The sequence below is a fragment of the Protobothrops mucrosquamatus genome, unplaced genomic scaffold (genome assembly GCF_001527695.2).
Source record: "Protobothrops mucrosquamatus isolate PMUCROS unplaced genomic scaffold, P.Mucros_1.0 scaffold4742, whole genome shotgun sequence".
NCBI classification, from domain to species: domain Eukaryota; kingdom Metazoa; phylum Chordata; class Lepidosauria; order Squamata; family Viperidae; genus Protobothrops; species Protobothrops mucrosquamatus.
This window is the reverse complement of record NW_015390634.1, coordinates 1-15,048: the sequence shown is the minus strand read 5'-3', so window position 1 is coordinate 15,048 and position 15,048 is coordinate 1. Positions and strand designations below refer to the sequence as shown.

General features: G+C 49.3%; 2 protein-coding genes across 2 annotated transcripts in view; one reads left to right on the top strand and one right to left on the bottom strand.

The window, feature by feature from the left end:
• The window catches only part of LOC107299269 (protease-associated domain-containing protein 1-like), an 8,329-nt gene extending 4,437 nt beyond the window's left edge, over positions 1-3,892 (top strand). The window contains exons 3-5 of the mRNA XM_015828633.1: positions 755-864; positions 2,528-2,683; positions 3,772-3,892. Coding sequence (XP_015684119.1) covers positions 755-864; positions 2,528-2,683; positions 3,772-3,892 — 387 coding nt within the window. The remainder of the gene's footprint in view (positions 1-754; positions 865-2,527; positions 2,684-3,771) is intronic.
• A 3,676-nt stretch (positions 3,893-7,568) lies between these two features.
• On the bottom strand, positions 7,569-14,977 carry LOC107299267 (SET and MYND domain-containing protein 5-like; the record flags this gene model as incomplete). Its single annotated transcript, XM_015828631.1, has 6 exons — positions 7,569-7,719; positions 9,689-9,759; positions 10,952-11,046; positions 11,155-11,211; positions 12,777-12,883; positions 14,907-14,977. Coding segments are annotated over 6 exons (552 nt in total), but the record flags the coding sequence as incomplete, so codon positions are not given.
• Positions 14,978-15,048: the final 71 nt, after the last annotated feature.

Here is a 15,048-nt window from a genome sequence, read left to right as displayed (position 1 = left end):
GAAGAAGAAGAAGAAGAAGAAGAAGAAGAAGAAGAAGAAGAAGAAGAAGAAGAAGAAGAAGAAGAAGAAGAAGAAGAAGAAGAAGAAGAAGAAGAAGAAGAAGAAGAAGAAGAAGAAGAAGACGACGACTGTGGGGTCCTTGGTGCTTTCTGAGCTTGGTGGTTTTCTTGCAGACGTTTCATGACCCAACTAGGGAACATCATCAGTGTTAGAAGGGAGTGGGGTTTGCAGAGAGGAGGAGGAGGAGGAGGCCTGTGGACTCCTTGGTGCTCTCTGACCTTGTTTTCTCGCAGACGTTTCATTACCCAACTAGGGAACATCATCAGTGTTCGAAGGTACTGATGGTGAGTGGAGAAGGGGGAGGGAGAGGAGGAGAAGGGTGACCGAGGGGTTCTCGGTGCTCTCTGCGCTTGGTTGTTTTCTTGCACACATTTCATTACCCAGCTAAGTAACATCACCAGTGCTGAGCATCAGTGCATGGCTGGCTGGGGAATTCTGGGAGTTGAAGTCCACCCATCATAAACTTGCGGAGGTTGAGAAACATGGATTGACCCAATAAATCCGGCCCTATACGGAGCTGTGTAGAGTTTAGTAACGCCCTGGGTCCCATCAACAAAACCCAGAAGTTGCTGTGCATGGATTTGGGGAAGCCGTTAGGGCAAACCTTGTCGCTCCTGGGCACAGGACGATGGGTCCCACCCTGCAGGCCGTGGTTTTTAATCTTCCCTCTTTTCTGTATCTCCCGCTTGCCCAGAACATGAGATTCGAGCAGATCTACCTGGTTCCGTCCGATCCGCCAGATGCCTGCGGGGCGTTGAACAACGGGGTCTTTATTGAAGGCCAGATTGCCTTGGTGGAACACGGGTGAGTTGCTTTCGCACGCCGGTGGAAATCAGCGGGCTGCTTTTCGTGCTCCGTGTTTGAATCTCGGCCGGAGAATCCAGGATGGGGTTCATTTCAGCAGGAAGCCCACCCCTAGATCTTTCAGGGACCCTCGAACCAGTGAGCAGGTCCAGATGAAACGATGCTGGATTTAAGGGTGTCCACGACACAACACAACACGTGGTCAAGAAGAAGAAGAGTCGCAAAGGTGCTTTTTTTCAAAAGAGAACTGGACTTTGTTTCAAAAATGTTTCGCTTCTCATCCAAGAAGCTTCTTCAGTTCTGACTGAACGGTGGAGGATGGAAGGATTTATATTCTTTGCAGTCATCTGGTCGTTAGTACTCTCTCTGAGAGTCATTGAAGCCACTTGGAGGTTCATCTATTCTATGCCCTCAAGGTCATCTGAGTGGTGCAAATGGGTGTGAGACCTTGGAACTGCTGAAAGGACCGTGTTGTAAACAGGAGATGGGAGTGTGTGTGTGTTATCCCTCCCCCTCCATTGAGGAAGGGCTGTTCAGTTTGGAGCTAGATGGTCTCTTGGACCCCTCTTTCAAACCAGCGGTCCTCTCGGTCCAGAATGCGGCCTTTGCTGTCTTCGAAAGAGCGGCCTTGGTCTTTCAAATGCAGACGGGCTGCTGACTCTTGTCCTGAGGGGTTCGTTCTTCTACGCCAGGGGTAGGCAACCTTGGTTCTTTTATGACTGGTGGACTTCAACTCCCAGAATTCCTGAGGCAGCCATGCTGAGGGAAAAGGGAGAGGTTTCCAAGCTGAGCCATGCTGGCTCAGGAATTCTGGGAGTTGAAGTCCATGAGTCGTAAAGCGGCCTAGGCCTAGATTAGAGGTAGGCAAGCTTGGCTCTTTTAGGACTGGTGGACTTCAACTCCCAGAATTCCTGAGCCAGCCACGCTGAGGGAAAAGGGAGAGGTTTCCAAGCTGAGCCATGCTGGCTCAGGAATTCTGGGAGTTGAAGTCCACAAGTTGTAAAGCGGCCTAGGCCTAGGCCAGAGGCAACCTTGGTTCTTTTATGACTCGTGGACTTCAACTCCCAGAATTCCTCAGCCAGCCACACTGAGGGGAAAGGGAGGTTTCCCAGCTGAGCCATGCTGGCTGAGGAATTCTGGGAGTTGAAGTCCACGAGTCATAAAAGAGCCCAGGTTGCCTACCCCTGTCCTACGCTGTGCCAGGCGTTTGTGAAGTGGTTGTTTCGTTTCTCCAAGGTACGTTGGAGATAAACACAGATAAACCTCCAAGTGGCCTCAACGACTCTCAGAGGGAGTGCTAACGACTAGATGACCTCAAGGAATATAAACCCTTCCATCCTCCACCATTCAGTCAGAACTGAAGAAGCTTCTGGGATGAGAAGGGAAACGTCTTCAACGAAAACTTTTGAAAAAGCACTTTTGGGACAACCAAAATGACGGAGAATCTCCCTAGACAAGAACTCACGAGGGGAACCATAACAGTGTGATCATAGCACCGTGTGTGTGTGTGTGTGTGTATATGTTTGTGTATGCATTGCAAAACACCCTGCCGCTCACGTGGAACCGTTTTATCTCCTCTCCGCCGGCCCACAAACCCGGGAAGGTTGGGGACCCCCGATCTGAATGCATAAATATGGACTTGGGGGGGGGGCTTTTTCAACAGGGGCTGCTCATTTCTGTCCAAGACTCGCACGATCCAGGAACACGGAGGCCAAGCGGTGATCATTGCAGACAATAGTTACGACAAGGACACAACCTACGTGGAGACGATGCAGCCCAGGGCCGACATCCCGGCCCTTTTCCTGCTGGGGAGAGACGGGTGAGTGACAGGGGACTGCAGCCGAGACCCCCCCTCTCTCCTGACCCTAAACCCCATTTGTACAGCTAAACCACTTAAAGTGGCTTAGGACCATGTTTCACACTTACGACCGTCGCAGCATTCCCCCACGGTCAGGCGTTCAAAATTCAGACGCTCAGCAACCGGTTCATATTTATGACGGTCGCGGCGCCCCACGGGGGTGTCACACCATCCCCTTTTGCAACCTTCTGACAAAGTCCATGGGGAATCCAGCTTCACTTAACGACCGAGTTGCTCACTTAATGACCGTAACGATTCACTTAGCAACCGTGTTACTGACTTAACTGTAGTGATTCACTTCGCAGCTGTGGCAGGAACGGTCGTAAAACGAGGCAAAAGGCACTTAAACGTCCCGCTTAGCGACAGAAATGTTGGGGCTCAATTCGTGGTGGTTAAGATGAGGACTGCCTATATCAGGATTTGGTGATTTGTGACAGCTTTTAGTTGGGAGAAAAATTGCAGGATTCTATTCCTTTTTAGAGTTGCTGCTGTTGCTGCTATATTTTTTATTATTTTATTTTATATTATTATTATTATTGATCATCGCACAGTCAGCCAGATGTTCAGACTGGATTTGGCATTTTGTCTACCTATCGAGTCCTTACCCAGGACCTGGGATAGGCAGATGTGGATGTTTGATGGTATTACAGATCTCGTCGCAGGATGGAAGCAGTTCCTAGTAAGGCCGCCTTTTGCAATTGACTGATGGCGAATTTGTCAATGCCGATGATGGTGTTCCAGTGGTGCTCCAGTTGTTTTGGGATTGCACCCAAGGCGCCTATTACTAATGGTACCACCCTTGCTTACCTTTGCCACAGTCTTTCTATTTCTATTTGTAGGTCTTTGTATTTTGTGATCTTCTCCAGTTCTTTCTCATCTATTCTGCTGTCTTTATTATATTATTATTATTATTATTATATTTTTTCCAGTTTCTCGTCTGTAAACCACCTAGAGCTGCTACGAGCTATAGAAGTTCTCTAAATAAAATAAAGAATAAATAAAAAATAAATAAAGAATAAATAACACCCCCCCGCCTTATTTTTACCCAGGTACATGATCCGTCGCTCTCTGGAGCAGCACGGGCTCCCTTGGGCCGTGATTTCCATCCCGGTCAACGCCAGCAGTGTTCTGGCTTCCGAATTCCTGCAGCCTCCAAGGATTTTTTGGTAGCAAAAAGGAGGAGGAAGCGAGCTGCGGCGTCGCAGAACCGGACGGAAGAGATAGAAGATCCCAATCCACGGATCACCGTTGTCACCCAGTCCTGCAGCTTATGGGACCACAGGATCGTTTTTGATGAAGGGAAACTGACCGGACCGTGTCATCTGGATGGCTGCTTCTTCTGGCCCAGATAACACCCACTGGAACTGGTGGGCCCAACCAGCAGCTCTTGAGGCCCAAAGAGGAAGCCTGGACAGTTGGTTGGCTTGTTGCCGATGGCTTGCTGGTGTGATGGTGGTTACCGGGTGGTCTCAAATCCGAGAATCCCAAGGCCACGTCTTCAAGAAATGTTTGCCTTGCCCTCACTTCCCGAGTCTGGGGTCTGAACCCCAAGGGGGCATTTAAGAACCCCCCCCCCCTCAGTTTCAAATTCAGGCACCAACCTGGGCAAAATATTAACCAGATGGACATTTGGGTGGGTGGGTTAGAGGACCACGTCATCCGTACGGTGGTGGTTTTGTGGGTGACAACGCCCGAGTTCACACGCGACAAAGCAAACTATGGTTTAATGCAGAGGTTGGATGGCAAAGACTAAGCCTGGGGAGGGGGCAGTGTGTGTGTGTGTGTGTGTTGCATACTTTCAGCGGCCTTTCACAGTTTGGGCACTTCCCCCCCAAGATTTAAGGGTCAACCCCCCAATTCAAGTAGCATGGTTTTTGTTAAGTTCTCGACTTAATAAGTTCATTTAGTGACGGTTCAGGGTTATGACAGCACTGCAAAAAAAGGGACGTAGGGCTGTTTTTCGCACTTATGAACTGGCCGACGGCCAGATTGTGTTGTTTTGCCTTTGTCAATCACTGCCGGTCACCCTCCCCGATTAAAACCAAAAGGCCACATTCTCCAGCCCTTGGGGGTCTCTCTGCTGGCTAGTTCTCTCATTTATTTAATCAGGATTACTGTATTTATTTATTCCTTTGTTTTAAAAAACCCACCTTTATTACAGGAAGTCCTAAACTTACAACAGTCCCATTTAGTGACCGTTCGAAGTCACGACGGCGCTGAAAAAAAGGGACTTGGGACCGTTTTTTGCACTTACGACCGTCGCAGCCATCCCCGTGGTCACGTCAACTCGGTAACTGACTCGGAGTTATGACGGTTGCCGTGTCCCGGGGTCACATGATTCCCTCCTTTCGGGACCGTCTGAAAAGCGGAGTCAGTGGGGGGTGGATTCGCTTAACAACCCCGTGTTACTAAATGAAGAACCGCAGTGATTCGCTTAACGACAACGGTAAGAAAAATCGTAACTTGGAAGGACTCGCCTAACGAACGTCTCGCTTAGCGCGGAGATTTTGAGCTCAGCGGTGGTCGTAAGCCTGTATAGCAAGTCCTCGGCTTGCGAGCATTCGTTCTGTGACCGTTCACAGTTGCAACGGCACCGGGAAAAGGGGGCTTACGGCTGGTTTTCACACTTAACGACGGTCGAAGTTTAACCTCTGTGTCGAGAAAGGTGGTAAAATGGGGCAAAGCTTGCTTAGCGGCTGTCTCGCTTAGAAGCGGAAACGTTAGGCTCCGTTGCAGTCGTAAGACGAGGACCACGTCGGGTCTGGAGAGGAAGAAAGCCAAACACGCCAGCCCGAAGCAAATCCTTTTTGTATTGAAGGAGGTGGACCTATTTGCATAGAATTACAAAACTCCCCCTCGGAAGGAGCGTAAAACGGACGGACGGACAAGGGCACGCAACCACACACTGTCCACTCACTCACTCAATCCCGGCTCAGGACGGCAGGCAAGATTTAAAATCAGGGTTAAAGCAGGCCGGACGTCTGAACGTCTGGGAAGCTGATGGGGACGCCGGCTCAGGAAGCAGGCCAAGCAAACGCGGGGTCTGGATTCGGGTCCCGGCTTTTGGAGGTCGTGGGTTGAGATCCAGAGTCAACCCAGCCTCCATCTGCTTGGGGAGGGAGGGAGGGAAGGAAAGAAGGGAGGGGGGAGGAAGAAAGAGAAGGAAGGAAGGAAAAGAGGGAGGGAGGAAGATAAGGGAAGGGAGGGAGGAGGACGGAAGGGGAGGGAAGGAGGAAGGAAGGAAAAGAGGAAGGGAGAGGCAGGGAGGAAGCGAGGGAGGAAGAAAGGGAAGAAGGAAGGAAAAGGGAGGGAGGAAGTAAGGGGAGGGAGGAAGGGAGGGAGGGAAAGAAAAGAGGGAGGGAGGAAGATAAGGGGAGGGAGGGAGGAGAAAGGAGGGAGGGAGGAAGGAAGAGGGAGGAAAGGGAGAAAGGAAGGAAAAGGGAGGAGGGAGGGAGGAAGGAAGGGAGGGAAGGAAAAGAGGAAGGGAGAGAGGCAGGGAGGAAGCGAGGAAGAAAGGGAAGAAGGAAGGAAAAGGGAGGGAGGGAGGAAGTAAGGGGACGTAGGGAGGGAGGGAGGGAAAGAAAAGAGGGAGGGAGGAAGATAAGGGAAGGGAGGGAGGAGAAAGGAGGGAGGGAGGAAGGAAGAGGGAGGAAAGGGAGAAAGGAAGGAAAAGGGAGGAGGGAGGGAGGAAGAGAGGAAGGAAAGAAGGAAAAGAGGGAAGGAGGAAGGGAGGGAAGAAGAAAGGAGAGAGATAGATGGGAAAAGGAAAAAAAGGAAGGAGGATGGAAGGAAAGAAAGAGAAGGGAGGAGAGAGAAAAAAATGGAGGGAGGAAGGAAGGAAGGAAGGAAGGAGGGTGCCCCGTGGATCTCTTCTCTGTAGGCCAGGTGAGTCTCCCCCAAAACACCCAGCCCAGCCGCCATCTTGAAATGCGCCCAATGTTTTGGGGCCGAGGCTGTTTTGCAGAGCTGGAGACCACAGCTGGAGCAGAGGAAAGGAAAGGAGAGTCAGGTAGTCCTCGACTTACAACAGCTCGCTTAGCGGCCGTTAACGGCGCTGAAAAAAAGCGACTCGGGACCGGTTTTTCCCCACACTTGTCACCGTTGCCGCATCCCCCACCGGTCACCTGATCAAAAATACAGCCTCTCGGCCACCGACTCGTATTTATGACGGTCGCAGCATCTGGCGGGGTGTGTGTGTCTGTCACGTGATCCTCTTTGGCAACCCCCCCCCGACAAGCCAAGTCAAGGGGGGGGGGAAGCAGGATTCACTTAACGACCGGGCGGCCCACTTATCGACGGGGAGGGGGGTGATTCACTGAACAACGGAGCCGAGGAAAGGGGTCACCATGGGGCAAAACCCGCTGCTCAAACATCCCGCTTAGCGACGGACTGTTTGGTCGTAAGTAGAGGACTAGCTGCACGGAAAACCAGGTTTCTCTGCTTCTCTTTGCTGGAAAGGGGGAGGGGAGAGACGGGTGCGGATCGGGGCCAGGATTAGACCCCCCCACACACACCCCACACCCTTAAGGCAAGGCTGAGAGGCAAACCAGGTTAGGTTTGCCAAACCCCCTTCTGTTGGAGATGGAGGCCGAGGAGGGGGGGTGTCTTCTGCTCCCCACCAGGTTGGGTGTCCAGGGGTCACCCCCTAGGCAGCCTGTGGGTCAAGAGGCATGATGGGTCCCTCCCTGGCCGCCCCATTTCCCCTCCCCCCCAATCCACCTCCTCTCAAGCCACCATCTGACCAGGATGCTCTTCCCCACCACAGCCCTAGGGACTCTAGAGGGGTCCCCCTCCCCTCCCATTCACACCCCACCCAATCTGCCCCCACCCTCCCCCGGAGGCCAGATCAAACGTCCGTCATCTCGTCCTCCAGCTCTGCGCCGTCGGGCTCCCCTTCGGCTTCCTCCTCCTCCTCTTCCTCCTCCTCCGACGTGACGTCGGGATCTTCGGCTTGAGCCAGGCACTTGGGACAGGAGCAGATGAACAAGTAGTTTTCCCTAGGGGATTTTTTTGAGGGGGGGAAGAGAGAGAGGGAGAGAGAGAGAGATGGAAGAATTTCGCAAGACGGAAGATTTGCTGGTAGGCCTCGGTTTACGACGGTGGGGGGGGGCTCGGCTTGCGACGTCCTCGCGGTGAAGGAGTTAAAAATGCGACCATTAGGACGGAGAACCCTACCTGGGCAGGCTCCCTTACGGAGAATAATACGTTGAGGAAGGCCTGTAGGAGATGACCAAGCTGTGGCCGAGGGAGGGAGGGAGGGTCAAACGCGCTATGAGTTTAGAGTCTCTTTGCGCCCACAAGAGATGCCAGCAACTGGATTTTCATGTTTTCCTTTGAAGACGTTTCGCTTCTCATCCAAAGAAGCTTCTTCAGCTTTGACTGAATGGTGGGGAACGGAAGGATTTATACTCCTTGCAGACCGCTGGTCATTTGCAACTCTTTTAGAGAGTTGTTGAGGCCATTTGGGGGTTTACCTGAGTCCTCGGGGTCATCTCCAAGTGGCCTCAACGACTCCCTAAAAGAAGGCAAAGGACCAGCGGTCTGCGAGGAGGATAAATCCTTCCCTTCCCCACCATTAAGTCAGAACTGAAGAAGCTTCTGGGATGAGAAGCGAAACGTCTTCAAAGGAATAGAAGGAAGTCCAGTTGCCTCCTGAAAAAAAGCACCTTTGGGATACTTTGGTCATTAGCCGTTCAGATTCTTGTAGGGAGCAGAATTTTGCAATCAACTTTGATCCCCGTTTGAACTGCCTCGTGTGTGTGTGTGTGTGTGTGTGTGAAATTTTGGATTGCTAACAAAGAGTTAAAGGGAGACCGGTATAGCTATTTCCAGCTAGTTAGCTCTCATTTCTTCTTCTAATATTTGGGCTGACAGGGTGCATCGTAAAAAGATCACTCAAGATATATAGATAGATATACAGGCAGACAGATGATAAAGAGAGAGCGAGGATAGATAGATGTTACATAGATGATAGGAGATGGATGGATGGATGGATGGATGGATAGATAGATAGATAGATAGATAGATAGATAGATAGATAGATAGATAGATAGATAGATAGATAGATAGATAGATAGATAGATAGATAGATAGATGGATGATAGATAGATAGATAGATAGATAGATAGATAGATAGATAAATAAGATGGAAGATAGAAGATAGATGAATAGACGATAGATGATATAGATAGATGTATAGACAGACAGATAGACAGACATAGATAGATAGATAGATAGATAGATAGATAGATAGATAGAAGATAGATGATATAGATAGATGAATAGATAGACAGACAGACAGACAGACAGACAGACATAGAGATAGAAGATAGATGGATGATAGATAGATAGATAGATAGATAGATAGATAGATAAATAAGATGGAAGATAGAAGATAGATGAATAGACGATAGATGATATAGATAGATGTATAGACAGACAGATAGACAGACATAGATAGATAGATAGATAGATAGATAGATAGATAGATAGATAGAAGATAGATGATATAGATAGATGAATAGATAGATGTTAGATGATACATAGATAGATAGATAGATAGATAGATAAATAGATAGATAAATAGAGATAGATAGAAGATAGATGATATAGATAGATGAATAGACAGATGTTAGATTATAGATAGATAGATAGATAGATAGATAGATAGATAGATAGATAAATAGATAGATAAATAGATAGATAGATAGATAGATAAATAGAGATAGATAGAAGATAGATGATATAGATAGATGAATAGACAGATGTTAGATTATAGATAGATAGATAGATAGATAGATAGATAGATAGATAGATAGATAGATAGCAGACAGACAGACAGACAGACAGACAGACAGACAGACAGACAGACAGACAGACAGACAGACAGAGATGAGAGACAGACATAGGCAAATAGGCAGATAAACAGATAGACACACATACACACACACAGAGATCCTCACTCACTGTAGGATTTTGCACCGGCTGTGTCGGCTCCGTTCTCTCTGGCAGCAGTCCAGGTAGCTGATGCAGATCTCCTGTGTGGAGAAAAACACAACTGCACAAACCGAAGGCCAAGCTAGCAAAGCAACAGCCAAGACAGCCGGAAGGAATGTCTGGCTCCGGGAAACGCAGCCCCTGCCTGGGTCTTCAGAGTCCGGGATTGGAGGAGGAGGAGTGGCCGAGCCTGGGGGCGGAGTCAAAAGAGGGATCAGCCTGCAATCCCTACGTGGCCACAAACAGTCCCCTTGAGTTCCCTTGGCCCTTATCCAACCCCTGGCCGGTGCCAGCTTATTACAAGGAACCCTTGACCTAGGACGGCAACTGAGCTCAACATTTCCACTGCTGAGTTAGACAGTTGTTAAGTGAGTTTTGCCCTGTTTTACGACGTTTCTTGCCACAGTTGTTAAGGGAATCACGGCAGTTGTTAAGTCAATAACACGGTTGCTAAGCGAATCGGGCTCCCCCGTTGACTCTGTTCGTCAGAAGGTCGCAGAAGGGGATCACGGGACCCCTGGGACGCTGCAACTGTCATAAATACGAGTCAAGCATCTGAAATTTGGTCGCATGACCGTGGGGATGCTGCAATGGTCCTAAGTGTGAAGGGGAAGGGAGGGAAGGAAAGGGAGGAGAGGAAAGGGGAGGGAAGGAAAGGAAGAGAGAGGGGAAGGGAAGGAAAGGAAAGGAAGAGAGAAGGAAAGGGAAGGGAAGGGAAGGAAAGGAAGGCAAGGAAAGGAAGAGAAAGAAAGGAAAGGAAAGGAAGAGAGAACAAAAGGGAAGGGAAGGAAAGGAAAGGGAGGAGAGGAAAGGAAAGGAAGAGAAGGGAAGGAAAGGAAAGGAAGAGAAGGGAAGGAAAGGAAGAGAAGGAAAGGAAAGGAAGAGAGAACAGAAGGGAAGGGAAGGGAAGAGAAGGAAAGGAAAGGGAAAGGAAGGGAAGGAAAGGGAAGGAAAGAAAAGGAAGAGAGAAGGGAAGGGAAGGGAAGGAAGAGAGAAGGGAAGAGAAGGAAAGGAAGTAAATGGATGAAGAAGGGAAAGGAAGGAAAGGAAGAGAGAATGGAAGGGAAGGGAAGGGAGGAGAGGAGAGAAAAGGGGAGGGAAGGAAAGGAAGAGAGAAGGGAGAAGAGGGAAGGGGAGGAGAGAGAAGGGAAGGGAAGAGAGAAGGGAGGAGAGGGAAGGGAAGGGAAAGGGTGGCTAACCTAGAATTCTTCACATGCTCTGTTGACACCTCACCTCTCCCTGGGGGATGTCTTCCACCGCGCTCAGATGCAGGAGGCCGCTGTTCTCCGGGAAGGAGGCCTCGGCGTTGGGGATGCAGCTGTGGTTGCCTGCAAGAAGGAAGAGAGAGGACGGGTGTCCGGCTGAGGGAGCCGCTCCTGGCTGGCCTCGTCGGCCAAGATCCGGCCCAGGAGATCCGCTGGGTCCCGGCTACTCACAGCAGCTCTGCAGCACGTAGAGGCCGGAGCCCTCGCAGTTCAGGAAGTCCCCTGTCTCTACATCCAAAGAGACAAAGAGAGAGGCGGTGAGGGGAGGCCGGCGGACGGTGGCCGGAACCACGTCCGGAGCAGGCCCAGCGACTGACTCGGAGAGTCCTCGCTCTACGACGGCTCGCTTAGCAACCATCCCAAGTTATGACAGATATCCCCCCCACCCCAAAAAAGATACTTCAAGCCCAGTTGCAAAGTTCTAACAGCTGCCCCCCCCTTCGTGGTCCTGTCCCACCTCCATGGCCGTCCCTGAGAATTAGGGGGGCACTTCTGCACATCTGGGGGGCTGCGGAGGGCGAGGAGGGAGGGAGGAGCTCGTGGCTCTTCTGATACACAGGGGGGGTCTGTTTCGGCCTGTCTGGGGAGGGGGAGGGAGGGAGGGAAGAAGGGAGGATAGATGGGAGGGAGGAAGAAAAAGAGGAATGGATGGATGGATGGAAGGAAGGAAGGAGAGATGGAAGGAATGGATAGATGGATGGAAGGAAGGAAATAGATGGGAGGGAAGAAGAAAAAGAGGAATGGATGGAAGGAAGGAAGGAGAGAGAGAAAGGAAGGGACGGAAGGGAGGGAGGAATAGATGGAAAGGATGGAAGGAGGGAGGAAGGGAAGGAAGGAAGGAAGGAAGGAAGGAAGGAAGGAAGGAAGGAAGGAAGGAAGGAAGGAAGGAAGAGAGATTGGAGGGACAGTGTGAGGGAGGAAGGGGATAGATGGGAGGAAGAAAAAGGAATGGATGGATAGAAGGAAGAGAGAGAGAAAGGAAGAGACAGAAGGGAGGAATAGATGAAAGGATGGAGGAAGAGAAGGAAGGAAGGAGAGATTGGAGGGACAGAGCGAGTGAGGGAGGGAGATAGATGGGAGGGAGGAAGAAAAAGGAATGAATGGATGGAAGGAAGGAAAGAGAAAGAGAGATGGAGGGGATGGATAGATGGATGTAAGGAAGGAAATAGATGGGAGGGAAGAAAAAGAGGAATAGATGGATTGAAGAGAGAGAAAGGAAGGGACGGGAGGGAGGGAGGAATAGATGGAAAGGATGGAGGAACGGAAGGAAGGAAGGAAGGAAGGAGAGAGATTGGAGGGACAGAGCGAGGGAGGGAGGGAGGGAGGGAAGAAGATAGATGGGAGGGAGGAAAAAAAGAGGAATGGATGGAAGGAAGGAAGGAAATAGATGGGGGAAAGAAGAAAAAGGAATGGATGGGTGGAAAGAGGGAGAAATGAAGGAAGGAAGGGAGGAGATGGGAAGAATGGAATGGAAGGAAGGAAGGAAGGAAGGAAGGAGAGAGATTGGAGGAACAGAGGGAAGGAAGGGAGGGAGAAAGAAGAAAGGAAGGAGAGATGGATGGGAGGGAGGGATGGAAGGAAGGAAGGTCTGGACCCCTCTCTGAGCTCTTTGAAAGCATCAGCCCTTCACCCTCTGATCTCGAAGACCTTCAGTAGCTCCTTCAGACCAGCATGATGTGGGGATGCTACCCCCCCCAGGAGCCTCCTGCCCCCAAAGACCCATCCCGCCCTCCCCCCTCCCCCCAGCAAGTCAAGGGCCTTCCCGGGGCTGGGGTGGGGGGTCTCCGGCCCACCTTTCTCAATGTCCTTGTAGAGCTGGTCTATGAAAGCGTCCAGCTGCTCCCGTTCCTGCGTGGGCAGCTCCAGAGCGTCGCAGGCGCGGACCCACTGACTCAGGGAGCTGCGGGGGAGGGAGAGAAAGAGAGAGGGAAAGCCCACAAAAAAGTGGGGCAGGGGTCTAAACCTGCCCTAGATTTCTTTGGGGCTACAATCAGAGGCTGCCACAAAGAAAGGGGGTGGGAGGTCAAGCTATTCTCCAAAGCGCTTGAAGGCAGGACAAGAAGCAACAGATGGAAACTGATCAAGGAGAGAAGCAACCTAGAACTATGGAGAAACTTCCTGACAGTGAGAACAATTAACCAGTGGAACTCCTTGCCTCCAGAAGCGGTGAATGCTCCAACACTGGAAGTTTTTAAGAAGAGACTGGACAGCCATTTGTCCGAAATGGTATAGGGTTTCCTGCCTGAGCAGGGGGTTGGACTCGATGACCTCCAAGGTCCCTTCCAACTCTTCTATTCTATTCTATTCTATATTCTATTCTATATTCTATTCTATTCTATTCTATTCTATTCTCTATTCTATTCTATATTCTATTCTATTCTATTCTATTCTATTCTATTCTATTCTCTATTCTATTCTATTCTATTCTATTCTCTATTCTATTCTATTCTATATTCTATTCTATCCCTTATTCTATTCTATTCTATTCTATATTCTATTCTATATTCTATTCTATTCTATTCTATTCTATTCTATTCTATTCTATTCTATATTCTATTCTATATTCTATTCTATTCTATTCTATTCTATTCTATTCTATTCTCTATTCTATTCTATTCTATTCTATTCTATTCTCTATTCTATTCTATTCTATATTCTATTCTATCCCTTATTCTATTCTATTCTATTCTATTCTATATTCTATATTCTATATTCTATATTCTATTTTACTCTATTCTATTCTACTCTATTCCATTCTTATTTCTATTCTATTCTATATTCTATTCTATCCAGCCAACCAGGAATTCTGGGAACTGAAGTCTATGCATCCTAAAGTTGCCAAGATTGGACACTCCTAAGCTAGAACTTGTAATCCCCAAATGCAGGAATAAACCGAGGTTACTCCCAATTTATTTCTTTCATACACAGAGGTAGTCTTCGACTTACGTCAGTCCATTTAGTGACTGTTCGAAATTACAACAGCCCTGAAAATGGGGAAGCCATTGGGACTAACTTTAACTGCATTGATTCACTTAACGATGGTGGCAGGAAAGGTCATATAACGGGACAAAGCTCATGGCCTTGCTTAACAACGAGCGCGACGCTCGTTATGGGAGGGTTTTGCCCCATTTTTACGACCTTTCTGGCCACAGCTCTTAAGCCAATCACCGCCGTGGTTAAGGGAGTCACGCCCCTGGGACACACGACCGTCATAAATGTGAGTCAGTTGCGAAGTGTCCGAATTTGGATCACGTGACCGCGGGGATGCTGCAACGGTCGTTAAGTGTGAAAAAGGGTCCTAAGTCACTTTCTCCAGTGCCACCCTAACGTCCAACGGTCACTAAATCGACGGTTGTAAATCAAAGGCTAGCCGTAATGCTTCCTAACATTACATAAAAACTTCCAGTGTTGGAGCATTCACCACTTCTGGAGGCAGGTAGTTCCACTGGTTAATTGTTCTGTCAGGAAGTTTCTCCTTAGTTCCAGGTTGCTTCTCTCCTTGATGAGGTTTCCATCCGTTGCTTCTTGTCCTGCCTTCTGGTGCTTTGGAGAAGAGCTTGACTCCCTCTTCTTTGGGGCAGCCCCTGAGATATTGGAACACTGCTATCATGTCCCCCCTCGTCCTTCTCATCGTTAAAACTAGACATCCCCAATTCCAGCCACCATTCCTTGTATGTTTTAGCCTCCAGTCCCCTGATCATCTTTGTTGCTCTTCTCTGCACTCTTTCTAGAGTCTCAACATCTTTTTTACATCATGGTGACCAAAACTGGATGCTGTATTCCAGGTGTGGCCTTACCAAGGCCTTGTAAAGTGGTATTAACACTTCAGCTGATGTTGATTCTATCCCTCCGTTAATGCAGGTACTGTCTGTAGTTATTAAATTTGTACCCTTGACTTTATTAAATTGGTACCCTGGACTTACCTGGTCCCTATGCCTTGTCCGTTGGTCCCAACCAGGGCGAACAAAGTCCGGAAGCCTTCGGGAGAAAACCACTGGAGGGGATCAAAGAGAATTGCACACATGGGGTAGGTGTGCCAACTTCACAATTCCCTCCCCCCCCCCC